The following is a 27,448-nucleotide window of genomic DNA, read 5'->3' on the forward strand; positions in this document are numbered from 1 at the left end:
TGAAAACTTTTTATACATTTTAGTGTCTAAATAATATTCAGCTGATTTTTATCAACCCTGTGACCCTCAATCTTCAATGTTCAGGTTATTTCCAAAATTTACTACTAGAAATAATGTGTCTGTGAACCAGAAATGAGCATAGATAACTTTCTGAAAGAATCTTACTCTAAAGGAGAGTAGAGCGTGGGGGCAGTTGCTGGGCAGGGGACATGAAGTCAAGAGGCTTTTGTTTTTTTTAAGATGAGAGAAATTACAGTACAGTTGGAGTGCTGATGGGAATTTTCTGGAAGAGAGGGAAGAATTGGTAATGTAGGAGAAAAGGGAGAATGGTGTCCTGGGGTAAGTGAGAAGAGACAGAGTGTAGGGCACGGGGTGTGTGTTTGAGAGGAGCTTAGGCTGTTCACATCCACGGCCACAAGAGGGAGAAGGAGAGCACATGCCCAGCGCAGGGGGAGGATGGGTGGGAAGGGAGATGCCGGGAGTTTTTATTCACACTCTCTTCTTGTTTGTTTCTGTGTTCTCAGCTGAGAGTGAGGATGAGGGAGGAATGTTAGACGTTTGAGGAGAGATGAAAAGGTATGAACCAGTCCTCTAGGAAAGGGGGAGAGTAAATGGACGAAGCTCGGGAAATGGAGAGGGCTGGATAGGAAGCAGGGCCAGATGAGATTTTCAGTCACAAGTTCAGTATGAGCTGGTCAGCCCTGTTGTGTGTTTTCTATCAGCGGCATATACTGGTGCAGGGTAGGGGGTGAATTGGATATAAAGAGCTGGACTTCACCAGGGTACAGATTTTTTTCCAGGTAAGTGTGATTAAGAGAGATAGGAGACTAGCATGGGAATAATGACCCTTGGAATCCGTGTCGGGTGAGAGAAAGGTGAGGAAATAGGCTTCAGGGGACCTGAGAGGGAGCCATGTCCAAGGCTAAGTGGAGTTGGTTGCATGGAAGAGGAGGTGAAGCTATTGGCAAGGTGAGGTGTGGGTGATCACAGGGTCCTCTGAGGACAAAGAAGACATCTTCTTGGAGCGGTCAAGAAAAGATTAAATGAGAGTGTAGGGTGTTAGTAGCCGGAGAGGAGTGAAGGACATCCTTTCTGTTCAACAAAAGTGTGGTGCAAGGTGTCTTAAGAGGACAGTGAGTCAACGTTTCTTTGAGCAGAGGGTGACGAGGACTGGGTGGTGAAGGGCGTCGGATGTGGGGTGAATTGGACCTGGCCTTGCAGGCACCCAGAGCACCACTGCGGCAAGGCCTCTGCTCATCTGGTCAGTTGATCATGAGTCCTGGCCTATCATGAAGCTGTGCCTCGGCAGAAGGAGCCCCAGGCTCCAGGAGGCAAGCCGTTGGGATGTTAGTCCCAACTCAGCTTATTTCCTTAATGTCTGAAGAGTCCTCACCCCTCCGTATTAGTGACCGTTAGAAAAGTGAACTCTGAGCTCAGCAGTGTGGGCCCTGAGATTTGTAGGAAAGAACCCCATCCCAAGAGCAAGGGGTTCTGTCCCTGGCTCTTCCACTAGGTAATATGACCCAGGGCAGCTCACATCTATTGCAGTGATGCATTCTACAAGGGCTGTGGGGCTTTAGAGGGAGATATCCTTGTGACGAGAGCCATTAGGGAAGCCTCCTTGGAGAACACGGATCTGGATCCAGGCCTTAAAAGAAATGGGAATGGGTTTAGATGGAAAGGAAGAGATGGGGGCATTCGAGGTAAAGGGGACAGCCGGCCTGGCTAGAGAAGAGGGTGCAGGAGCAATGGGAGGGAAGGTCAACAGCACTTTGTTACAGTACAGGAAGGAAGAAGGAAGCTTTGACAGGTTTTCGTTAGGAAGTCATAATGAAAGCCAGGAAGGTGTTGCAGTAACCTAGGCTTGTCTTTCAAGAGAGTGGGCTGAATGGGGTAGCTGGGGACGTGGAGAGAAAACAGTGGATTCAGGAGACAAGTAGGAGGAAAGATTGGTGGGCCCAGTGTAGGGAGCAGAGGGTTTGAGATTGGGGGGTACAGGGGTGTGGCCTCTGGGTGGAGGAGTTGCCGCCAGAGCTTCCCCTCTCTATTGTGGCAGGTCTTTGAGGCCGTGTTGGCCTGGGTCAGATACGACCGGGAGCAGAGGGGACCCTGCCTGCCTGAGCTGCTGTCCAGTATCCGCCTGCCCCTCTGCCGGCCCCAGTTCCTGTCAGACCGAGTGCAGCAGGATGACCTGGTGCGTTGCTGCCACAAATGCAGGTGAGCAGAGGTGGGCCTGCACGAGGATGATGCCGAGGGTCTGGACGGAGAAGAGAACTTGGCCACTTAGCTCGGGGGAGGAAGGATTTGGAGTGGTCGTTCTTTTTTTTTTTTTTTTTTTTTTGCGGTACGCGGGCCTCTCACTGTTGTGGCCTCTCCTGTTGCGAGAGGCCACTCCGCGGCATGTGGGATCTTCCTGGACCGGGGCACAAACCCGTGTCCCCTGCATCGGCAGGCGGACTCTCAACCACTGCGCCACCAGGGAAGCCCTGGAGTGGTCGTTCTTAATTCACAGCACACAGATTGATCTGCCTTCTGTCTAGAACCTGGAAGAGCCTGAGTCTCTCACCTTTGGGCAAAGAAATGTGCCGCATGGGAGCATCAAGGCAAAAGGGGCTTCCTCCCCTAAGTTATTTGAGGATTTTCTGGCATCTCCTTCCATTGAGCTGTTTGTGGACCTACAGGCGTCTATACTGCCTGCCCGGACCCTGTCCACACCAGCAGCTGACTTATTGGTGACTTCCTGGGGCTCCTCATCCTCTTCAGTAAACATTAGTCAGTGTGCTGGCCTCAGGTGGGTCTGCCCAGCTACAGTGATGGGCAGGGGTGGGGCATGTTTAGCAGCATGCAAAACTGTTACCCAGAGTAAATCAGAAACAACAGGGTGCAGCAGAGCCACCAAAACAGCTCAGGAGACGGCAGCCCTGTAGAAGGATTGTTATAAAAGTAGAGCAGCAGAGGAAAATACGCATCTTCCTTCAAGCTGCTCTTCATATTCACAGCTGGTTCAGGAGGGAGTCAGTGGCGTGGTCCACGCAGCGTGAAAGTGTGTGTGTCAGGGAGGGGTGGAGGTGTGGCTGGAGGTAGCTGAGACCCTGTGAGGAGCAGTCTCAAGGGTGCTGTTGGGGGAGTTTGAGCTTTGTTTTGTAGGCAGTGGGCAGTTTTCGAAGGGTCTTAGAAAACCAGCTTGGACCCCAGTGTGGAGGCTGGAATGGAGGGGTGAGGCTGGAGGCAGGGAGGTCTCTCAGGAGCAGTTGGCTTCTGCTGCCACAGTCCGGGTGAGATGGTTAATTGCTGGATGTGAGCCATAGGGATGGAAAGGAAGAGCTGGATCTGAGTGGCAGCAGGATGCGAGCAGCTTGTTGAACCTCCCCAAGGCTAGCTATTTTAGGGAACACCCTGTTTTTCTTCTGTTAAACTAACAGAGATGGGCTCTGCTCATCTTGCCCCTCCAATGCTGAGCATGTCCCAATAGCTGTGTATAGTTTCCCCTGGACTCACCTGGGTTCTTTGAGACCAAACCTTCCAGAAGGCTTCTCCTCCCATGTTTCCCCTGCAGTTGTGGTTGGGGGAGCCAGGCTCAGACCTACAAGTGTGGGCCAAGTGGAGAGAATACCTCCTGTCCTAGCATCTTGCACTTTATTCCAGGGACCTGGTGGATGAAGCAAAGGACTATCACCTCATGCCAGAGCGCCGGCCCCACCTGCCAGCTTTCAGAACTCGGCCTCGCTGCTGCACATCTATCGCTGGGCTCATCTATGCCGTGGGGGGCCTCAACTCAGCAGGTATCTTGCAGCTCCCCTTTGTAGAACCCTGTCTTGGATGCCGTGGTTGAAGAAGCACCAAACAACCTAGCCTGGCCCTCTGCTTCCTCCCCCTTGATGTCACCACCTTTATCCCTCTTGATTTTATATAATTGTTCTGCAGTTAGCACATGTCAGATATTAATACCATTGAAGCAGAATATCAATGCAAAAGGGACCTCTAGAACCCCAGAGGCCTGGCCCCCTTCCTTCACAATGGGGACGTCGAGGCCCAGAGAACTTTAGCTATGTTCACACAAGTCTTTTTTCTGAGCAAGGACTAGAACTCAGGTCCTGGTTCCTGAGCCTGCACTCTTCCCCTAATATCACGTCACCTATGGGATTTACTCAGCTTTGGATAGGATATAATCAGAGACCCAATTCTGTTACCAGGCTAATCACATTCGGTCATGTGGATCTCTGGACTTAGACTGTGAGAGTGTCACCGTAAGAAGGAAGATCCTCCAAATACGCACGGTCTGCACTATCAATACTTTTTACTCTTCACCTCTTACCTCCAGTGAAACCCACATGCCTTGTAGTCCGTGTATTATTGGCAGTTCTTGTATCATACAGTCAAGTTTTCAGGAAACCTCCATGGGGCACCCCCACTCCTGCCCACCCCAGGCACCACTGCAGGGCAGTAGCAGTCTAGGAGAGGGCAGGGGAGACACCTGAAACCTTGCAGTGCAGTGGCAAAGGGAGTCGTCACCTCGGATGTGAAGGCCAAGCCTTTTCAGAGTCAGCCCAAGCTTGTGGGAGGTGGGGAGCTGGTGGGAGGTGGGGAGCTGGTGGGCAGTCCTGGGCAGTTTCGTTTTTAATTGAAAGTTAATGGGAGGTGGGTACTGGCCTACGCTACTTGTTAACCATATGACCTGGAAAAGGTAAGTCCTCAACTAGTAAATGCTAGAGCATGGCAGGTGCTGAGTGTCCCAAAGCAGAATAAAACAGGGAGGGGGTTATTTTATTTGATCTTAAAAAACTGATGAAAACGGTAGGGTTGGAGTTATTATTCCTTGCTTCTGTGACTACTATGTATTGAGCACTTGGTATATTCTAGAACTGTGCTAGGTGTTTTACATATTATTTAATCCTCATGGGAACTCTGCTATGGAGATTATTTCACATGTGAGAACAGAAGATGGGGACACAAAGCAGCTTGCCCAGGGTCACCGCTAGGAAGTGAGAGTCGCATTGGAAGCCATCTCCTGCTCTGTGTCGGGGAAATAGTGGTTCCATTTGCCTTCACCTCTGCCTTTAAGCAGGTGAAGAACCTCCTTGCAACTTAAAACTGCCCTCTCTAGAAAGTAAATAAATGCCTCCTGTCTGATTCTGATTTTCCTTAAAGAATTAAGTTTGAGGTTGTCATGGCTGCAGTTTCTTAGTGGGCCCTCCCGGCTTGAGTAATTGCGGGAAGAGCTGATAGGACGAAGTTGAACATTCCGTATAATCATTGCGCAACAGCTGTGATCTAAACGAGCGGTCTCATTTGTTTTAATTTGAGTAGCAAATTTTTATGCAGGTGATTCCCTGAATGTGGTGGAAGTGTTCGACCCCATCGCCAATCGCTGGGAGAAGTGCCATCCCATGACCACAGCCCGCAGCCGTGTCGGTGTGGCCGTGGTGAACGGACTCCTCTATGCCATCGGGGGATATGACGGCCAGCTGCGGCTGAGCACTGTGGAGGTCTACAACCCAGAGACGGACACGTGGACCCGTGTGGGGAGCATGAATAGCAAGAGAAGGTATTCTGGGAGCCGGTCTGTACATCCTGAGCATACATACCAGGCATCTGGGGGACACCATGCTAGACAAGCAGGGCACATTATAAAGTAGACGCTAGCTTCAGCCTGGGGATCCCCTGCAGCCAGGCCAGCCACTGCCCGTACCTCCTGGAAGCCAGCCCCCATCTGCTTAAAAGTAAAACCCCTGCCTTGTCCTTTGAGGAACTTGGGGAGACAAGACAGGGAAGACAGGGACGTGTGGAAGTTGTATTATTATTTAAGTGCCAGGTAAGAACTAAAGGTTTGTATTATGGAAGATGCGAGGCAGGAGAGAAGCTGGACTGGAACATCTGGAAGATTTCAGGGAAGAGATGAGATTAAAGTTGAAACCTGAAGAATAAGGAGGATTTAACTTTATTAGTCATAAAAGGGAATCCGAGGTGTTCCTCTTTATACTTTCTTTCCCCCAGGATCCCTGCCCCACATGTGCTTTCACTACCAGGGAGTGTGTGAACTACAACAATGCTCTTTACTTCTGGATGCCACACGTCCCCCAGGCATGAGCACACAGCTAGTTGTGAGGTGGACTGAATTTATGTCTCTTTTTTTTTAAATAAAATTTTTAATTAATTACTTTATTTATTTATTTATTTTGGGCTGCATTGGGTCTTCGTTGCTGTGCGCAGGCTTTCTCTAGTTGCGGCCAGCCTTACTCTTCCTTGCGGTGCGCGGGCTTCTCATTGCGGTGGCTTCTCTTGTTGCAGAGCGCAGGCTCTAGGCGCGCGGGCTCTAGAGCGCAGGCTCAGTAGTTGTGGCACACGGGCTGAGTTGCTCCGTGGCATGTGGGATCCTCCTGGACCAGGGCTCAAACCCGTGTCCCCTGCATTGGCAGGCGGATTCTTAACCACTGCGCCACCAGGGAAGTCCCGAATTTATTTCTCTTAACGCCTTCCAGCCACTTGTCTCCTCCTGCTCACATTTCCTGAGTAAGAAAACATAGTGCCTCTATTTAGTCTTCTTAGTGCCAAAGTGACTGGCAGCATCCTTCCTTATGTCAGCTGTGTGTGGGGTATTGTCATGGTTGGACGGCAGGAGCTTTGGAGGGGGAGAGTGTAACTGGACAGGCTCTGTGTTCTCCTACCCTTGGGGTAGCCGCCCCAGATTGTGGTGTTTTGTTTGTTTGTTTGTTTGTTTTTGGCTGCGTTGGGTCTTCGTTGCTGCACGTGGGCTTTCTCTAGTCGCGGCATGTGGGCTTTCTCTAGTCGCGGCGAGCCGGGGCTTCTCTTCGTTGCGGTGCGTGGGCTTCTCATTGCGGTGGCTTCTCTTGTTATGGAGCACGGGCTCTAGGCGCACGGGCTTCAGTAGTTGTGGCGCACGGGCTTAGTTGCTCCATGGCATGTGGAATCTTCCTGGACCAGGGCTCAAACCTGTGTCCCCTGCATTGGCAGGCAGATTCTTAACCACTACGCCACCAGGGAAGCCCCCAGATCATGGTTTCAGATGACGCTCTGATGTTTCTCTTCCGAAACTAACGGAAGATAGGACAGCCATCCAAGGCCCCATACCTGTTTAACCAGAACGGCTCTGCGTTTATCCCTTTTATGTATTGAGCTTCCTTGACATATGCCCAACTTTAGGAGGAAAAAGTTAAATGAAATTTTTTTTTGAAAGGGGCAGTTCGAAAACCACTGGACCAGTTGCCCTTTAAAGGCCTTTCTGCTTTGTAATTCTCTCGTCTGAGTATTTGCCTTACAGACCCCTTTGTCTGGCCATGATTTGGGTTTTCTACTTGTAAGATCACATGACCGCCAAAAAAAAAGATCAAGTCACTGCATGTGGTCAGGAAGAAGAGTCATGTTGCAGTGTGGAAGTCCTTTGCCACATGAAACTGTCACACGAAACTGTCACACATGGTCCGTGATACACATGGTGTATCACGTTCAGTAGTGTGTGTTTGTGGCCTTGAGCAGGGGGGAATCTGCCTTTGTACCAGTAAGATTCACAAAAGGCCAAAGTAGCTTTGTTTCTGGAAGAAAAAATATGTATATAAGATCTACTCCTCCCGAAGCCGTAAGCTACACTCTCATGGTTCCTTCCTCCCCCCACCCCCCACCTCTGCTTCCGTACTTCCCCTTCTTGCTCCTTGGATACTTTGCAGCTTTCTGTGGCCTCCAATGACTCACTGCTCCATATATATCCCCAACCAGGAGGGCCTTTTTCACTTTGATGTCAATCAGTTGTTCTTCATTGTGTGTCTGCTCTGGGCCACTTGCTAGCTGTGATGTCACAGGGTTTGGAGTGCTGCCTGGGAGGAGCCCTCCGGGTAGCCCTTTCCCTCACTGTGGTTAATGCCCTGTTATTAGTAGTGTGGGCCCAGCTCCATTTCGTCCCCTTTAAATTACAGGCTACCTTAAAATGTTCATAGTCACTTCTCCCCTGATGAACCACACACCCTCTGTCCTGCCAGTTGGTGACAGCCTCCTTTCTGCCGTCATTCCCTGTCCTTCTCCAGTCTTCCAGGCTGCTTGCGTGGAGCCTTCTCCCATGCCTTATCCAGTCCACACTGGTCAGCATTTCTTCCCCTTGTCTCTTCACACTGTCTTTACTGTTTCATTGATAGTTAATCTCACACAGTTTTGTGGCACCTCTCAATTCTTCCTCACATTTTTGTTGAACTCCTAAATTGTTACTTTTGTCCACTTCTAGAAGGATAGTGACATGTCTAGTGAGGTTGTGACCTTCCCACAGTCCTCTCCCAAGGCAGGTCCTTTTCCTCTTTCAGGCTGGTTCAGGGACATCGTGTGTATCACTTTGATTTGCTGTGTACATTTGAAAGGGGGCTATAAAGCCTGGTATAGTTTATCTTCCTATTTGTTAGGCACCCAGATTCATTTTTAATCTTCTTCAGCATCAGGTTTGAAAACAGTGAATCGGGCAGCTTGGCATTCATGTTTAAGTTTTCATGAGGCTTTATGTAGAAGATTCTTAGGAGAGCTTGGCATGATGAACAGTGTGGGAATCAGACTTGTGTCATTGAAATCTAAGGCATGCCTCTCTGGGCAGCCCTGAGAGGATAGCCCAGACTCCCCAAGCCACAGCTACTCATCTATACAGTGGTGATGGTGATGCTTCATGCAGGATGTGGTGAGAGTGGAAAATAGCAAGTGTGGAGCACCTGATGTGTGTAGTAAGTACGAAACAACCAGAAGCTGTTGCCTCACCCACTAAGACAAATTAGGGGACGTGCAGGGCCGTGTATGTAATGAAAAGATGTCTGTCAAACTTTATAGTGAATTGCGTGGGAAAATCAAGGTAACACAACAAACGTATGTTGAGGGCTTGTTACGTACAAAGCACCACATTAAGTACTGTCAGGGTCACACCGGTAGAGACCCCAGTCTTCCAGGAGGTCCCCACTTGTTAAGAGGTGGCAGGTCGATTCCTGGTATCCTGTGGGCAGGAGTCTGGCTTGCTCAGTTCTCCACACCTGGTGCGTGGGACAGTGTGCCTCATGAGGGCCTGATGAAAACGTGCTGAACGAATGGATGACTGACAGGAGCTGTGATAAAGGAGCTGTTCTGGGAGTGTGGGGTTAGGAGGGAGTAATTCTTGCTGGGCAATGCAGGATGGCTTTTGGAGGAGGAGAGAGAGGAATTTGGCCTGGGCCTTAAAGGTAAATCAGACCCTGAGCACGGCAGGGCAGAAGATGAGCATATCAGGGACTGAGGAGGAGGGAGAGGAAGTAACCCCAGGCAGGGGGGCGGGAGGCAAGAGGAACCACAGGGCAGCTCCTTTCCCCTCAGTGTTACACTTTGCTTAGTCACATTCCTGGGATTTAGGTCTGTTCTAGAAAGAGGCAGTTGGGGGCTAGGTTTACTTCTCAGTGAGCGTGAGAGGTTGCCCCAAGAAATCTGAGGCCCACCGGGATGACACCTCTGTTTCAGTGCCATGGGGACGGTCGTGCTGGACGGGCAGATCTACGTCTGTGGTGGCTATGATGGCAACTCTTCTCTCAACTCTGTGGAGACCTACTCACCTGAGACGGACAAGTAAGGACTCCAGCTCCCCTGGGGCAACTGAAGCTTGCTAAACAGAGTATGAAAAATCAGAACTGCAGTCTTTTAATCATGCTTCTAAGGATAGGGAATATCTCACCTATTTAGCCTCTGTAGTACCTTGCATATAATAGGCATTTAATAACCTTTGGTTAAATGAATGAATGATTAACTAAATTCTGAAAACAGTCTGCTTAGATACTTGGAAACAGTTATTAATGCTCTGTACCTCTTAACTAAATCAGCGCATTTTAATAGAAATGCAGGTGAAAAGGGATGAGAAATAGATGAACAGCCCTTTCCAAAGTGGGTAGGATAGGATTTGGGAAAAAAAAGTTACATTTCAGATACTCAAAGAAGCTTGGGAAGCATCGATGTCTGTACCACCAGAGGCCTCATCTTCCCATAATACATATTACTATTTTAAAGACTGAAAAATTATGCGGCAGAGAAACCTCTTTAACTTCATTTTATCTAACACCTATCACCATCTGGTGGACTTATTTTGCGGAACACTCTTTGGAAAACACTGGCAAGGTTAGCCCGAGTTCTTCATTTCAGTATTTGAATCTGCTTTTACTATAACAATATAAGCACATTAGTAGAATGGATTCATCACAGTGCTTTTAAGCCAATATTCCATTCACTTAACCAACTTACTATGTATCGGGCAGCGAGCAGGGTGTCTCAGATCCTTAAGTAGCACCTAGTCTGTTGGGGCCACAGCACAAGGTGATCGTCCTCCCTTGGGTGCCTATGTCTAGAGCTCTTGGGCACAGAGTGGGGAGGGCTCTCATCTTCCCTACAGCTTGGGGGGAGAGTCAGGTTGCAGAGATGTCTTCTAAGGGGAGACCCATCGTGGATAGTGGGAGACGTGCATCCCAGGTGGGGGGACAGCAGGAAGAGAGGCTTGGAGATAAGAAAGAGCTGTGTGTGGTTGAGGAGCAGGTGTGGGTGGCGCATGGCAGGAGGCGAAGCTGGAAAGTGGATGAGGACCAAGTGGTAAAGAACCACATTAAGGAACTTGGACTCTGCCTTAGAGGAAACAGGAGTCCTCACTAGAGGACGTGCTGTGCAGGATCGGAATGGGGATGTTCTGAAAGCCAGGCCACCTGTAAGGGGACTGTTGCAGTAGTCCAGTGAGAGGCCAGAGCTAGGGCAGCAGTAGTGGGATGGGGACAAGCAGTGACTAGGAAGCAAACCAGGGGGGTCGTGGTGACCACAGAATGTTGAGGATGACGGAGAAGAGGTCATAAAAATGCTGAGATTATAAGTATAGCAACTAGGTAGCTAGTGGTCCCATTATCGAGACCAGGGAGTGTGATGGAGGAGCAGATCTGTCAGAGACGTCTTGCTTGGGCAATGCTAATTTTGAGTGCCGGCAGAGATGACCAGCTATGGGCCCGAAGCTTAAAGTGAGAGGCGGCAGCCAGAGTGAGCCCTTAGCAGAGGTGGTGTGGGAGGCGATAAGAAGTGGGGAGATTGTCCAGGGTGAGACGGAGCACAGCACAGTTCCCCTGAATCCTTCTAAGCTGTCTTGGGAGGACAGGAACACCAAATCTCATGGCTCCCCTTCTACTTTGCCTCTTTCCTGAAGGTGGACTGTGGTGACCCCGATGAGCTCCAATCGCAGTGCTGCAGGGGTTACAGTCTTTGAGGGCAGGATATACGTGTCGGGCGGCCATGACGGTTTGCAGATCTTCAATAGTGTGAGTCTGGGCTCCTCCTGGGCTAAGGGCACCCACTCTTGTTATCTTTGCGAGTTATTTTGAAAGGATATTCTTTGGAAAAAGCCTCAGCCTTGCCATTGCTAGGTAAGGTGTCATCTAGAGGCCTCAGGCCATCTGCTGCATGCTCCGAAATGCTTCCAAGAATGGGAACCAGTGTGCACAAAGGAGAGAGGTAGGGTGTGGCCATACCACCCACACCCCCACCCTGTTCAGTTCCCCAGCGGATGCTGCGTGAGACCCGGTGAAATTCCTGCCCAAAGTAAGCCCAGTCATATAAAGAGGGTGAATTTTCAAATAGTTGCATTCTTCTGGATAATTTGTTTGAAACTGCATTTATTCTTTTAAAAAAATCTCAAGAGCCACTTGCTGGTCACTCCAAAGTCAGTCAATGCTGTGAGGGAACACACTGTGCACGGATCTCAGGAGACCCTACTCTCATCCCAGCTCTGTCACTACATAGCAGTGCATCCTGGGCAACTCCTTGATTTGTTTCCTCAGGTGTAAACAGAACTGGTCAGGTTAGGCCATCTCTCTCTCATCTGTCCCTATAAGCCCACGAGCAGGTGCGCAGCTGAGGAAACTGGGCATCAGGGGCAGAGCACACACTGGCAGAGCTCCTTGTCCCCAGGCCTCCCCCTGGGACCTGATGCCAGGTGGGCCACCGGTGACCAAGCTTTGGCTTTGACTGAGCCTGCACCTGTCTCCCCGCTGCAGGTGGAGCACTACAACCACCACACAGCCACCTGGCACCCGGCGGCTGGCATGCTCAACAAGCGCTGCCGGCACGGAGCTGCATCCCTGGGAAGCAAGATGTTTGTGTGCGGGGGCTACGACGGCTCAGGCTTCCTCAGCAGCGCTGAGGTGTATAGCTCTGTGGCGGACCAGTGGTGCCTGATAGTCCCCATGCACACACGCCGGAGCCGGGTCTCCCTGGTGGCCAGCTGTGGGCGGCTCTACGCCGTGGGGGGCTACGATGGACAGTCGAACCTGAGCTCGGTGGAGATGTACGACCCAGACACGGACCGCTGGACGTTTATGGCCCCCATGGCATGTCACGAGGGAGGGGTCGGTGTGGGCTGCATCCCTCTCCTCACCATCTAAGGCGAAGGGTGGGATGTGGTGGAGTAGGGATCTGGTACAAACACAGGCACTTCCTTCCAGGGTTAGTCCCCCTCGGAAGAGGTGGTGGACCAGAAGACAGGGTGAAATGTGAGCTCGCCAGAGGTACAGTTTTCCAGGTGCTTAAGTCCTCCCTCCCTGTGCAGCCCTTGTGACCTTCAGGCCTAGGTCATCAAGATGCACAGCGTGGGACAGAAGCCCCTCTGGGTCCCACAGCTGGTGACACAGGACTGCTTTGCTGGTCCGCATGTCCACAGGCTCCATCCAAGCCCAGCTCCCACCTGCCACAGCTCTGTGGGTCGCCCATCTGCAGAGTGTCTTCCATCTGACACTCCTTGCCTACTGCTTGCCAGCTGTGTTGTGGCCAGTTTGCGATGGGGTGGCTTCAGTGGCCAAGCGTGTTGGAAACTGTGGGGTGTGGGTGGGAGAGGAGGGACACAGGCCGGGTTGTCCTCACTGCGAGGCTGCAGCCATGGCAGTGCTGGTTGCACACACGTACCTCCTCCTTCCATCCGAGCGCACCGAGAATTTTGTCTGCATTGCTGAGTAAGCACGAAGAACAGAAGCTTTTCCTGTGTCTAATTTTGGGATTTCAGCGAGGTCTTTTTCATCTTGTTCAGGAGAAACAGAGGGAGAGGATAAAAGATACTTGAAAGAAACTGAAGGAAAGTTAAAGAAACACTTGAAAGAAACTGAAAAGAAAAATAATTTTTTAAAGTGAACATTTTTTTGCAAGAAGAAAACATAAAAGACACTAGAGGCAAATATGTGTTTAAATGGAAAACCACCCAACGTGAAAAGGGTGGTATCCGCTCCCACATTCGGATCCCAGGGTCCTAAGGCCTCGCATGGCACTCGGGGTTCCCTCTGAGCCCCTGTGTGTCCAGAATCAGTGCGCACTCGACCAGTCCTGTAGCAAGGTGCTCGTGGGGTTTGTCTTCACACCCACTATCAGAGGACTTTTTTAATCGTAGGCTTAGCGAGTTGGCTAAGTTATTGCCACTCTTCTAGGTGGGAGCTCCCAGCTTGTCGCTGGAGGCTCCAGATGCCCCTGTGGTTATCTCCCACTGCCACCATGGCACTCATGCAGATTCCCACCCCACTTTCATTCCTTCCTTGTTTGACCAGCAGGAAACAGCAGGTCTGGCCAGATTCTCATTTGCCCATCTATCATTCTTGGATAGTTTTCTTCATCATGATGCTTCTGAGGTACATTGACCATTTGTACCTCTAGAACCTAACCAGAGACTTGGTCCTTCCACCAGCCACGGCTGGCTTGGTCCAGTAACCATATCTACCCTGCCAGTCCGCTGCTCCTCCATCCACTCGCCAATTCCAGGGGTCTGGTCTCCCCTCCAGCCCTTGGCAGACTGACCAGCAAGGTGGACCTTTATATTCTAGCAAAGCTGGCTTTATGACATAAAGAACTAAAAGCCGAAAGAATCTCTTGCTGCTGCAAAGAACAGATTTTATATTTCTTCCTATGATCTTAGCTAATGACCTCTTGAAGAGACTCCATGCTCCTCCTTCCTCCTCCCTGGATGGGACCTTGATGCTGCACAGTGGGACCCCAACAGGAGGACTCTTCTCTTACCAGTGCACTGGGCAGTGGAGCTGTCCTTCAACTGCTGCTGCCAAAATTTGGTTTTCCAAAATTCTTCCAGTAGAGACTAAAAGAGGATACATTTCCAATGCAAGATTGGGTCTCAGGGTCCCAATCTCTACTTGGTTGGTCTCCTGCCCATCGCTGCCTGCCTGGGTGTCCTGGAAGCCTGTTCAGAAAGGCACCATGTGACACCTGAGACGTCTCTCCTACCCTGGGACTGTGAGGTTTACCAGTGTGTGCAATCGCCATGTTTCCAGAGGGAAGTACCTTTGTTACCTGCCACTTAGGAGCTGGGCCTCTGCTAAAAGCACTTGAAAATGATGTTTTTATTTTAAAAGACTTAACAATCTGATATAGTTGAGCCTGGGCTTGTGGTAGAGCTCTGGCATTTCTCGCTCCCTGTCGGTTTGCCTGTTAGAGGTAGACTTGGAAGGAGGGTGGGGTCTGTTATTCCTGTTAGAGAGGAGTTATCAGTGCTTGTCTTCTTATTATAAGCCCCTTTCTTTTGTGAATTTGCAACAGCACTGACAAACCTGGGTTGTGAATGTGTAAAGAATCAACCAGTGGACCTCACCAGGTCCTTAGGATGCTGACCCAGATTTTGCCATTGGGGTTGAGAGATCATTTTCCCATGATCTGCTGCTCTTGTGATAGCCTTCCTACATCTACTCCCACCTCCTGGTGTAGAAGTTACACTGCTCCACCTGGGGTCAGTGTTTCCAAGTAAGATGAAGCCAGTGCCTTGATCTGGGCTCTGAGCTCAAGTGAGCAAACACTAACATTTTCACACTCTCCACAGTTGGTTCTCAGTCTGACGGTGATGACTGTTTACAGGTGGCTGGTCTGACCCTTTGGTGTTGGAGCCTTTCCAGTAAAACCATGAAAAGAAGAGATGCCACCCATAGGTATTGTGAAAAGGGTATAGGGCAGATACTGTGGACAGTGAACCTTGGGGTCCGGCCCAGCTCTGAGCAGAGGACTGTGGCATTCGCTGTCCTAGGGTATTTCCCCTTAGATAACACGAGTAACCTTCTCTTCTGGGTTTCATCCAAGAGCAAAGCCAGGATGGGAGCTGAAGTCCAGCCTTTTGACTTGGCCACAGAGATGTGAGTAGGTAGGAATTCCGATTCCCCCTCCCCCCAATTTATTGTTTCCCAGAAAAATCTTAATTCCTTTTATTTATAGAACGCATGTCTTTTGTGTTAAGAAACCAAAGAGAAATAAAGAGTACACTCCTAATATCTTCTTGCCCTTTCCTGATTTTATTTTTTTTAAATTAGAGGTAAATCATATTTTTATCGTAATTCAGTGAAAAAATATTGGACAAAGTGAAAATATTTCTGTGAAATTAAGGAAAAAGCCCAATAGCATGGCAAAAGTAGTCTTTGGAGAGACGTGTATATTTTATGAGAATGGGTTCTGATGAAAAATATATGCAAAAGACTTCATGAGCGTGTTGCATATTTGCTCCTGTCCGGATCACCACTTCTCTTGGATTTCCCCCTTTCTTCACTCCCTGCCATAAAACTCCTAGAGTTCCTAAGTGGAATGTGACTGCCTGGGACCACCTGGAGCCAAAACCCCCAGCTCCTTTTTTATACCTCCAAGCCAGAGGTGCTTAGCTTTGGTGTACATAGAAGTCACTGGAAATTTTTTAAACCACAGATTGACTTGTAGAACCCTCCCCAGAGACCAATTCCCTAGGGCTGGGGTGCAGCTCAGGCCGTTGTGCAGGCAAGTTTCCACCATGGTTGGTATGCTCATCCCAGTGTGAGAACCAGACTCCAGTGTTTAGTTTCCTCTTTCCCAGATACAGCCACATTCCAGATCTGCCTTCCTGAGATTGCATCCTGGTTACTGTGGTGGTGGATTTTAGGAAACTCTTCATGCACACTTTTCCAAAAGTCAGTTTATGGTCAGCCTCATCCAGTGGGTAATGATTGTACTCTTGGATGACAACTTTTTGTGTGTGTGTGGCTGTGTTGGGTCTTCGTCACTGCACATGGCCTTTCTTTAGTTGCGGCGAGCGGGGGCTACTCTTCGTTGCAGTGCGCGGGCTTCGCGTTGCGGTGGCTTCTCTTGTTGCGGAGCATGGGCTGTAGGCACACGGGCTTCAGTTAGTTGTGGCACACGGGCTCTAGAGCACAGGCTCAGTAGTTGTGGCTCACGGGCTTAGTTGCTCCGCGGCATGTGGGATCTTCCCAGACCAGGGATCAAACCCGTGTCCGCTGCATTGGCAGGCAGATTCCTATCCCCTGCACCACCAGGGAAGCCCTGGATGATAACTTTTTAAAAACGTTTTTGGAAGGGTATGTCACTCCCACATACACCCCCTCAGCATGTTTCACATATAAACACTGTTGATTCTCACTTGGTCCTCTTAGTAACCTCTGTGCAATAGGTGACATAGCTCATTTTAACATACATTTTCTCAGAAGGGCTGAGTAACTGACCTGATTCATCAACTAACTGGTAGTATCGTCAAGAATGGAGACCAGATCTCCACATTCACAGTCCAGTTCACCTGAGGAAAGCAGTGTCTTCGTCCTCTGGAGCAGCTGATTCATCCAGCCTCCATGCCCCGAGTGTGGAGGTCTGCTGCCCAGTACTGTGATGGCCTTCGAGAAGCAGACTGAGCAGCGAGAGAAAGAGAAGAACCCTGTTTGGATTATGGAAACAGGTACCTTTGTGTGGAAAAAAAGGAAACCAGATTATCTGTGGGCTCTACTGTGGGAGAAAGGTCAAATGCCTCTAAAGTATTAACAGCCCTTTCCATGTAGCCTACACCCCTTTGCTCAGAACCAAAGAGCTCATGGGTAGAGAGTGGACCAGTGAACTTTAGCTAGACTCATCTGCTTGACTGTCCATTTCTTTGCTGTTGTTGTTCTTTGAACTCTGCTTTCCCAACTAGCAGCAGAGCCCACTCCTCTTCACCCCAAAGATCAACAGTACTGGTTTTTACTGCTGCTCACAATAACATAACATTACCCAATGGAAAAATGGCAAGGGAATCTCACAGTTCTTACAGAAATTATCCCAGGCTTACTGTTTCCTATTTCATCTCTAGTGATACACAAATGTTTTCCTCTAATGGAGCTCAGTTCCCTATTTAATTCTCTTTTTTTAGGTTTGCAGTTCAGGATAAAAACCCAAACTACCTAGCATGGCATAGAAGGCTGCTGTGGTCTGGCATCTCTGGTCAGCCTAGTACTTCTCCTCCATGCTTGTCCCTGACTGTATCCCGGCAGGGCAGTGGCCTGTTTGCTTGTCTCAGCCACTAGATGGTGAGCTCCTTAAGAGTCTCCACTATTGTGTACCAACACCAGACACATGGAAGAGACACAACCATTATGTTTCTTGACGAACTTGAGGTCAGGTATAGCCAGATTCAAAGTTCACCTAATCATGCTTCCTAGTTTCCCTTTGTTTTGCATCACTGTTGGTTTTTTTTTTTTTTTACAATTTTATTGAGGTATAATTTACATACCTTAACATTCACTCATTGTAAGTGCAGTTCAGTAGTTTGTAGTAAATGTGCAGAGTTGTGCAACCATTACCACTACCCCATTTTATACTATTTTCATCAATCCATAAAGCTTCCTCGTGCCCATACACAGTCCCCATTCTCACCCCTGTCCTTGGGCAACCACCATTTTGCTTTCTGTCTCTATAGATTTCCCTGTTCTAGATGTTTCATATAAATGGAATCATACAATATGTGTTCTTCCGTGTCTGGCTTCTTTCCTTAGAATAATGTTTTTGAAATTCATTCATGTCATAGAATATATCAATAGTTCTTTTTATTTTATTGTTCCTGAATAGTATTCCACTGTATGGATATACCACATTTTATTTATCCTTTTTTTTTTATCAGTTGGTGAATATTTAGATTGTTTCCAGTTTAGGGCTTTTATGAATAGTACTGCTATTATGTACAAGTTTTTGTGTGACATATATTTTCATTCCTCGAATATATTCCTAGGAGTGGAATTGCTGGGTCATACGTACGGTAAGTTTATGTTTAACCTTTTAAGAAACTGACAATTTGCATTTCTCTAACAACTAACGGTTTTTGAGCATCTTTTCATGTTCTTGTTAGCCATTTGTCTATCTGTAGTAAAATATCTACTGAAAACTTCCCCATTTTTAAATTGGGTCATATGTCTTATTGAGTTAAAGAATTCTTCACATATTCTGGATACAAATTCTTTATCAGATAAATGATTTGCAAATATTTTCTCCCAGTCTGTGGCTTGTCTTTTTATTTTCCTAATAGTGTCTTAATAATGTTGTAGAAGTTTTTAGTTTTGATTAAGTTTAGTTTTATCAGTTATTTCTTTTATGAATTGTGCTTTTTGGTGTGATATCTTAAGAGCTTTTGCCCAACCCAAGGTCATGAAGAAATTCTTCTAGAAGTTTTATAATTTTAGCTCTTGTGTAGGTGTATAATCCATTTGAGTTAATTTTAGAATTCATCTTTTTTTGTGCGTGGATATCCATTTGTCCCAGCACATTTGTTGTAAAGGCTATCTCTTCCTCCATTGACTTGCTTTGGTACCTTTGTTGAAATCAGTTAACCATAAATATAAGTGTTTACTTCTACTTCTAGACTCTCAATTCTGTTTCATTGATCTCTATGCCTGTCCATGAGCCAATACCACACTGATTGTATGCTACTGAGTTTTCCAGCTTTAAAGTAAGTCTTAAAATTAGATAATGTAACTTCTCCAACTTTGTTCTTTTTAAAAATTCTGTTGAATATTTTAGGTACTTTGCATTCCCATATAGCTTTTATAGGTCAGCTTGTCAATTTCTACAAAAAGTTTTCTGGGTTTTTAATAGATATTGTGTTGAATTTATAGTTCATTTGGGGAGAATTACTATACTGACAATACAAAGTCTTCCAATCCATGAACATGGAATGTCATTTGTTCAGATCTCCCTCTGTTTCTCTTAGCAATATTTTGCCATTTTTGTTGTATGAGTATTGCACTTCCTTCTGTTAAATTGATCCTAAGTATTTTTGTTTTTATGCTGTTGTGGATGGAAGTGCTTGCTTAATTTTAATTTGGGGTTTTTTTTGGTGCTAGTATATAGAAATACCGTTGTTTTTTTGTATATTGATCTTATATCCTGTGACCTTGCTAAACTAATCTATTAGTTTTTCTTTTCTTTTTTTTTGGCTGCGCCACATGGCTTGAGGGATGTTCCCCAACCAGGGATTGAACCCGGGCCATAGCAGTGAAAATGCCGAAACCTAACCACTAGACTCCCAGGGAACTCCCTATTAGATTTTATCTTTTAAAATCAAAGATTGTATATGTGTATTCCTTGGGATTTTCTACATGCATGATATGTCATCTGTGAATAAAGACAGTTTCACTTTTTTTCTTTCCAATCCGGAAGCCTTTAATTTTTTCCTGCTTTGTTGCACTGGCTAGAATCTCCAGTACAGGGAGTTCCTTGGTGACCTAGTGGTTAGGACTTGCCGTGGCCCAGGTTCAATCCCTGGTTGCAGAACTGAGATCCTGAAAGCTGCGTGGCCTGGCCAAAAAAAAAAAAGAACCTCCAGTACAATGTTGTGTAGAAGTTGCACAAGTGGACATTCTTGCCTTGTTCTCAGTCTGAGGGGGGAAAACGTTAAACATTTAGTCCTTCACCATTAAATATGTTAAGCTGTGGATTTTTTATCAATGTCTTTTTTCAAGTTGAAGAAGTTTTTTTTGTCTGTTTGTTTGTTTGCGGTACGCGGGCCTCTCACTGTTGTGGCCTCTCCCGTTGCGGAGCACAGGCTCCAGATGTGCAGGCTCAGCGGCCATGGCTCATGGGCCCAGCCGCTCTGCGGCATGTGGGATCTTCCTGGACCAGGGCGCGAACCCGTGTCCCCTGCATCGGCAGGCGGACTCGCAACCACTGCGCCACCAGGGAAGCCCTGAAGAAGTTTTTGTCATGAATGGGTTTTAGGTTTTATCAAATGCTTTTCCTGTACCTATTGAGATCATCATGTGGTTTTTGTCCTTTAAGCTGTTAATATGTATATAATACTAATTGATTTTCAAGATGTTGACCCAACATTGAATTCCTGAGATAAATCTCACTTAGTAATGGTGTGTAATCCTTTTTATGTTGCTGGATGGTTTGCTGATTTTTTAAGAGTAATTTCTGCATCTGTGTTCACTAGAGAGCTATTTTCTGTAGTTCTCTTTTCTTGTGATGTCTTTGGCCTTTGATACTGGCCTTATAGAATAAATGAAGTGTTTCCTACTTATTTCTCTAAGAGTTTGTGAAGAATTAGTATTATTTTTTAAAATATTTGATACAATTCACCAGTGAAGCCATCTGGGCCTGTTATTTGAAGGATGATTTTAAATTTCTAATTCAATTTTTTCACTTGCCTGGGGGCCTCCTGAGGGTGGGTACCCACTTTTCTTAGAAGGTTGGATTCTTGTGCTTAGGGATATTCTTGCACCATTAACGGAGATTGATATTACCAGAGTGGGCCTGGTCTGTGCCCTTACAAGCCCCTCACTTTCCCTCTCTCCCTTGTCTGGAGATGCTCACCTCTTCTTGTCTCAGAGATCATGATCATCTCTTCTCTCCACTCTGGTACTGCCCACTTCCACCTCTTTCTAACTTCCAAATATAAAGAGGCCTCAGAGCTCAGAGTGAGCTCTCCCTAGCTGATACTGCCCTTTCCCATATGTGAGGAAGGCATCTGGAGTCTTATCTCTGGGCCAGCACAGACTCACATATGCACTTGAATATGTCCCAGTATGACCATGTCCAAAGTGGAACCTCAAACCTGGTCAGCCCTTAGTTTTCCCCATCCTCATAGTGTATCTCTCATCTTCCCAGTGGTTTAGTTAGGAACCCAGTGCTGGGTTTTAGAGGGGGGAAGGGATGAAAGTTACTCATCATCATCACCTCCATTAGCTAAGCCATGACCTAGTTCTGTTGACTCTATTTCCAATCCAGTTCTATCCTCTACTTCTATCCTAGTCCACACCGTCAGCATATCCCTTAGAACCTGGATCACTACAGTGGCCTCCTAAGTGGTGTCCCTGCTTCCACCCTTGTGCCCCGGCTTCCACCCTTGTGCACTCTGCAGTCTATAGGCAGCAGAGCAGCCAGAGTGAAATTGTAAAGTTGTAAACCAAAATTGTGTCACTCTCCTGTTCATACCCCTCCAGTGGCTCTCCAGGGCTTCAGGGCCTGTTCTCTTCTTGGGATGGTTTGGGGAGAAGTTCAGACACAGTTGCCTTAGCAGATAAGAGGTGTGGCCCCCTCCATCCCAAACAGAGCTCTCCTTGGTTCTTTTTTTTTTAATGTATTTGTTTTTGACTGCATTGGGTCTTTGTTGCTGTGCACGGGCTTTCTCTAGTTGTGGCAAGTGGGGGCTTCTCTTGTTGCGGAGCACAGGCTTTAGGTGTGCAGACTTCAGTAGTTGTGGCTTGCAGGCTCTAGAGTGCAGGCTCAGTAGTTGTGGTGCACGGACTTAGTTGCTCCGTGGCACGTGGGATCCTCCCGGACCAGGGCTCGAACCCGTGTCCACGGCCCTGGCAGGCGGATTCTCAACCACTGTGCCACCAGGGAAGTCTCTCCTTGGTTCTTTATAGAGCATTGCATATCAAGTCTTGTCAGATCCTCCCAACAGCCTGGTTGAAGAGATAGCAGGGCTATCCGCATTTTATAGATGTGCAAATAAAGGCTGAGTGGGGAGGAGACCTACTCAAGGCCACTCAATAAGTGGTAGAGAAAATAGATAAAACAGATAACAAATTGTGATACATCCATACTTTGCAATAAAAGGAATGACTGATATATTGATACAACATGAATGAATCTCAAAATAATGACGCTTAGTGAAAGAGCCAGACAAAAAAGGAGTATATGCTGTATGCTCTGTCTTGGTCTGTTCAGGCTGCTGTAACAAAATACCGAAGACCAGGTGGCTTATAAGCAAAAGAAATTTATTTCTCACAGTTCTGGAGGATGGGAAGTCCAAGATCAAGGGACCAGCAGATTCACTGTCTAGTGAGGTCCTGCTTCCTGGTTCACAAACAGCTCTCTTTTTGCTGTGTGTCCTCACAAGATGGGCATGGCAAGGGAGCTCTCTGTAGTCTCTTTTATAAGGACACTGATCCCATTCGTGAGGGCTGTGCCCTCATGACTTAATCACCTCCCAAACGCCCTCCCCTCCTTACTTTAGAGGTTAGGATTTCAACATGTGAATTTTGAGGGAACAAAAACCTCCATTCTATAGCAGATTCCATTTATATAAAACTCTGGAAAATGCAAACTAATCTGTAGCAACAGAAAGTAGATCACAGGTTGCCTGAGGACAACAGGATTGGTGAGGAGGGTATTTGGGAGGAGTCAGGGGATATAAAGGAGTGTGAGGAAACTTTGGGGGATGGTGGATATGTGCACTGTCTGTGGTGATGGTTTCACAGATGTATACTATGTCAGACTTACAAAATGTATACTTTGAATATGTGCAAGTTATTGTATGTCAATTATAGCTCAATAAAGCTGTTTTAAAAAAAAACAAAAAACAGTCGGACACTGATTTTCCACTGTGGCTTCTAAGTCCCCAAAGTCTGCTGTCTCCTCTGGGGCTCCCGATCCTGGCGTGCAGTTCAGGCCGAGATGGTAAGGCGACCTGTGGACTCCAAGGGCATTGTGGTCTCCATCACGTGGGGACAACCCCAGCTTAGCAGCTCCTTTGCTGGAGTCAGGTGTGTCCTCCGTGTGGGTTAACTTCAGAATCCTGCTTTTGTCTTTTTTGTGTGTGTGTGTGGTACGCGGGCCTCTCACTGTTGTGGCTTCTCCCATTGCGGAGCACAGCCTCCGGACGCACAGGCTCAGCGGCCATGGCTCACGGGCCCAGCCGCTCCGCGGCATGTGGGATCTTCCCAGACCGGGGCACGAACCCATGTCCCCTGCATCAGCAGGCGGACTCTCAACCACTGCGCCATCAGGGAAGGCCCTGCCTTTGTCTTTTGACACAAACACTTTCCTCGATGTTACATGGGCTTCAAGATTATCACGGTTTTGAAATGTTTAATTCCTTTATGCATATGTCACCTCATACATACCCCTCCTATCTCATATAAATGCAGAAGTGTGCCTCATAGTCATCCTTGCTAAAGTGCAGCTCCCACTTTTTTCTTTTCCTTTTTTGCTGACTTCATTCTCCTACCTCTTGTATCAGTAGCTCCCCCAGAATAACCCACATTAATACCCTGGGGTATTTTCTTCTCTTTTCGCTACACCAATATAAAGCATCTGTATGTATCTGCAGGTCCATGTTTGGGAGTTTCTGTTTTACAGAAGATGGATTCCATTGTACATAATTTTTGGAGCCTTCTTTTCCCCACACCTTCTACTGAAGGTCTAATCCATTTTTAAAGTCTGTGTCATGTCCCAGGGTGTATATGTCCCATCATTTATTCAGTCATTTCTCAGCTGGTTGTTTCTTTGTTTCCATATGTTGGCCATTGGGTTTTCTTGAAAGATGTTATTTTATTTTTTTACACGTGTGTCTTTAATCCAGCTAGAATTTTTAGCAGATACTGTATTTTTTCCTCCAGATGGTGAACCAGTTAGGCCTGCCTCATTTATTAAAATATCCACCCTTTCCCCACTGAATTGAACTGCCAGTTTAGAACTTACTGCCTATGTTTTCTTCTAGGAGTTTTATGGTTTCAAGTCTTCCATTTAAGTATTTAATCCATTTTGAGTTTATTTTTTGTATATGGTGTGGAAAGTTGTGTAGTTCAATTGTTTTGCAGGTAGCTGTCCAGTTTTCCCAACACCGTTTATTGAAGAAGCTGTCTTTTCACCATTGTATATTCTTGCCTCTTTTGTCATAGATTAATTGACCAAATAAGAGTAGGTTCATTTCTGGGATCTCTGTTCTGTTCCATTGATCTATATGTCTGTTTTTATGCCAGTACCATACAGTTTTGATTACTGTAGCTCTGTAGTATAGTTTGAAATGTGTGATACCTTCAGCTTTATTCTTCTTTCTCAAGACTGTTTTGGCTATTTGGGGTCCTTTGTGTTTCAATACAAATTTTAGAATCATTTGTTCTAGTTCTGTGAAAAACGCATTTGGTATTTTGATAGGGATTGCATTGAATCTGTAGATTGCCTTGGGTATGTTCATTTTAACAATATTCTTCTAATCCATGAGCATGGTATAATATTATTTTTGATGCAATTGTAAATGGGATTGTTTTCTTCTCTTTCTGATAGTTCACTGTTAGTGTATAGAAATGCAACAGATTACTGTATATTAAATCTGTACCCTGCACTTTACTGAAATCAGTTATTAGTTCTAATAGTTTCTTGGTGGCATCTTCAGGATTTTCTATATGAAGTACAGAAAATGTTGTCATCTGCATACAGTGACAGTTTCACTTCTTTCTTTCCAATTTGGATTCCTTTTCTTCCTCCCTCCCTCCCTCCCTCCCTTCCTTCCTTCCTTCCTTCCTCTTTCCTTTTTCTTTTCTTTTTCCTGCCTCCCTCCTTCCTTCCCTACCCCTCTCCATTCTTTCCTTCCCTACCCCTCTCCATTCCTTCCTTCCTTCCTTCCTTCTTTCCTTCCTTCCTTCCTTCCTTCCTTCCTTCCTTCCTTCCTTCCTTCCTTCCCTCCTTCCCTCCTTCCCTCCCTCCCTCCTTCCCTCCCTCCCTCCCTCCCTTCCTCCCTCTCTCACTCCCTCCCTCTCTCTTTTCCTCCCTCCTTCCCTCCAGCACTATATTGAACTATAGGACTTCCAGCACTATATTGAATAAAAGTGGCAAGAGTGGGCATCTTTGTCTTGTTCTTGATCTTGGAGGAAATGCTTTCAGACTTTCAACATTGAATATGATGTTGCCTGTAGGTTTGTCATATACAGCCTTTATTATGTTGAGGTATAGTCCCTCTATACCCAGTTTGTTGAGAGGTTTTTTCTTTTTTTCTTTTTAATGTTATTGAAGTACAGTTGACTTACAGTGTTGTGTTAATTTATGCTGTACAGCAAAGCAATTCAGTTATACACATATATATTCTTTTCCATTATGGTTTATCACAGGATATTAATTACAGTTTCCTGTTCTATACAGTAGGATCTTGTTGTTTATCTACCCTATATATAATAGTTTGCATCTGCTAATCCCAAACCCCTGAGTTCTTTTAATCATAAATGGATGTTGAACTTGTCAGAAGCTTTTTCTGCATCTATTGAGATGATCATATGATTTTTTCTTCAGTTCATTAATGTTGTGTATCATATTGATTGATTTGTTGATATTGAATCATCTTTGAATCCCTGGGATATGTCCCACTTGATCATGATGTATGATATTTTATTGTTGGATTCTGTTTGCTAATATTTTGTTGAGGATTTTTGCATCAGTGTTCATCAGTGATACTGGCCTGTAATTTTCTTTTTTTGTGATGTCTTTGGTTTTGACATCAAGCTTTTTAGAATGAGTTCAGAAGCATTCTTTAATTTTTTGGAATAGTTTGAGAAGAATAGGTGTTAACTCTTCTTTAAATGTTTTGTAGGGAATTCCCTGGTGGTCCAGTGGTTAGGACTTGGTGCTTTCACTGCCGGGGCCCAGGTTTGACCCCTGGTTGGGGAACTAAGATCCTGCATGCTGCACGGTGCAGCCAAATTTTTTTTTTTAATGTTTTGTAGAATTCACCTATGAAGGCATCTGGTCTTGGACTTTTGTTTGTTGGGAGGGTTTTTTTAATTCTTATTATTCAATTTCACTACTGATAATTGGTCTATTCATATTTCTATTTCTTTTTTTAAAAGATTTATTTATTTATTTTATTTGGCTGTGTCAGGTCTTAGTTGCGGCACACGGGATCTTCGCTGAGGCATGCAGGATCTTTTTTGTGGTGCACGGGCTTCTCGTTGTGACGTGTGGGTTTTCTCTCTCTACTTGTGGCGCGCGGGTTCCAGAATGCGTGGGCTCTGTAGTTTGCAGCACGCAGGTTCTAGTTGAGGCGCAAGTAGTTGTGGTGTGCGTGCTTAGTTGCTCTGCGGCATGTGGGATCTTAGTTCCCTGACCAGGGATCAAACCCGCGTCCCCTGTGTTGTAAGGCAGATTCTTTACCACTGGACCACCAGGGCCAGGGAAGTCCCTATATTTCTATTTCTTCCTCAGTCTTAGGAGAGTGTACATTTCTAAGAATTTATCCATTTCTTCTATGTTATCCATTTTATTGGCATATAATTGTTCATAGTAATCTCTTATAATCCTTTGTATTTCTGTGGTGTCAGTTGTAAGTTTGCCTCTTTCGTTTCTGATTTTATTTATCTAGGCCTTCTCTTGATGAGTCTGGCTAAAGGTTTATCAATTTTGCTTATCTTTTCAAAGAACCAGCTCTTAGTTTCATTGATCTTTTCTATTGTTTTTTTCAGTCTCTATTTCATTTATTTCTGGTCTGATATTTATTATTTCTTTCCTTCTACTAACTTTGGGTTTTGTTTGTTCTTCTTTTTATAGTTCCTTTAGGTGTAAGGTTAGATTGTTTATTTGAGGTTTTTCTTGTTTCCTGAAGTAGGCTTGTATTGCTATTAAACTTCCCTCTTAGAACCTCTTTTGCTGCATCCCATAGATTGTAGATCATGTGTTTCCATTTTCATTTATCTCCAGGTACTTTTTAAAATTTCCTCTTTGATTTCTTCAGTGACGCATTGGTTGTTTAATAGCATATTGGTTAGCCTCCACGTTTTTGTGGGTTTTTTGCAGTTTTTTTCTTGTAGTTATTTCTAGTCTCATACTGTTGTGATCAGGAAAGATGCTTGATATGATTTCAGTCTTCTTAAATTTATTTAGACTTGTTTTGTGGCCTTGCATGTGATCTGTCCTGGAGAGTGTTCCATGTGCACTTGAAAAGAATCTGTATTCTGCTGCTTTTGGTGGAATATGCTATATATGTCTATCAAGTTCACCTGATCTATTGTGTCATTTAAGGCCAGTATTTCCTTACTGATTTCCCATCTGGATGATCTGTCCATTGATGTAAATGGGGTATTAAAGTTCCCTACTATTATTGTATTAATGTCAATTTCACCCTTTATGTTAATATTTGCTTTATGTATTTAGGTGCTCCTTGATTGGGTGCATATATATTTATAATTGTTATATCTCCTTGTTGGATCAATTTCTTTATCATTATGTAATATCCTTTATCTCTTGTTACAGTCTTTGTTTTAAAGTCTATTTTGTCTGATATAAGTATTGCTACCCAGGCTTTCTTTTGATTTTCATTTGCATAAAATACCTTTTTCTGTCCTCTAAATTTCAGTTTATGTGTGTCTTTATTTCTGAAATGAGTCTCTTGTAGGCAGCATATATATGGGTCTTGTTTTTGTATCCATTCAGCCACTCTTTGTCTTTTGATTGG

At 46.0% G+C, this 27,448-nt stretch overlaps 1 protein-coding gene across 10 annotated transcripts in view; it reads left to right on the forward strand.

The window, feature by feature from the left end:
- The window catches only part of KLHL18 (kelch like family member 18), a 71,580-nt gene extending 51,220 nt beyond the window's left edge, over window positions 1–20,360 (forward strand). For 8 of the 10 annotated variants that reach the window (XM_022573303.3, XM_089918096.1, XM_022573302.3 and 5 more), the window contains 6 exons: window positions 2,057–2,217; window positions 3,646–3,782; window positions 5,308–5,545; window positions 9,469–9,573; window positions 11,177–11,288; window positions 12,024–20,360. In XM_022573303.3, the coding sequence (XP_022429011.1) occupies window positions 2,057–2,217; window positions 3,646–3,782; window positions 5,308–5,545; window positions 9,469–9,573; window positions 11,177–11,288; window positions 12,024–12,410 (1,140 nt within the window). In that variant the 3' untranslated portion in view covers window positions 12,411–20,360. Of the gene's footprint in view, window positions 1–2,056; window positions 2,218–3,645; window positions 3,783–5,307; window positions 5,546–9,468; window positions 9,574–11,176 lie in introns of all 10 variants that reach the window. The other 2 variants (XM_022573306.3, XM_089918101.1) reach the window with 2 other exon arrangements.
- The last annotated feature ends 7,088 nt before the right edge of the window (window positions 20,361–27,448 follow it).

Source organism: Delphinapterus leucas, chromosome 10 (genome assembly GCF_059928025.1).
Source record: "Delphinapterus leucas isolate spDelLeu-1000000601 "Yukka" chromosome 10, BTC_Dleu_Yukka2, whole genome shotgun sequence".
Classification (NCBI taxonomy): domain Eukaryota; kingdom Metazoa; phylum Chordata; class Mammalia; order Artiodactyla; family Monodontidae; genus Delphinapterus; species Delphinapterus leucas.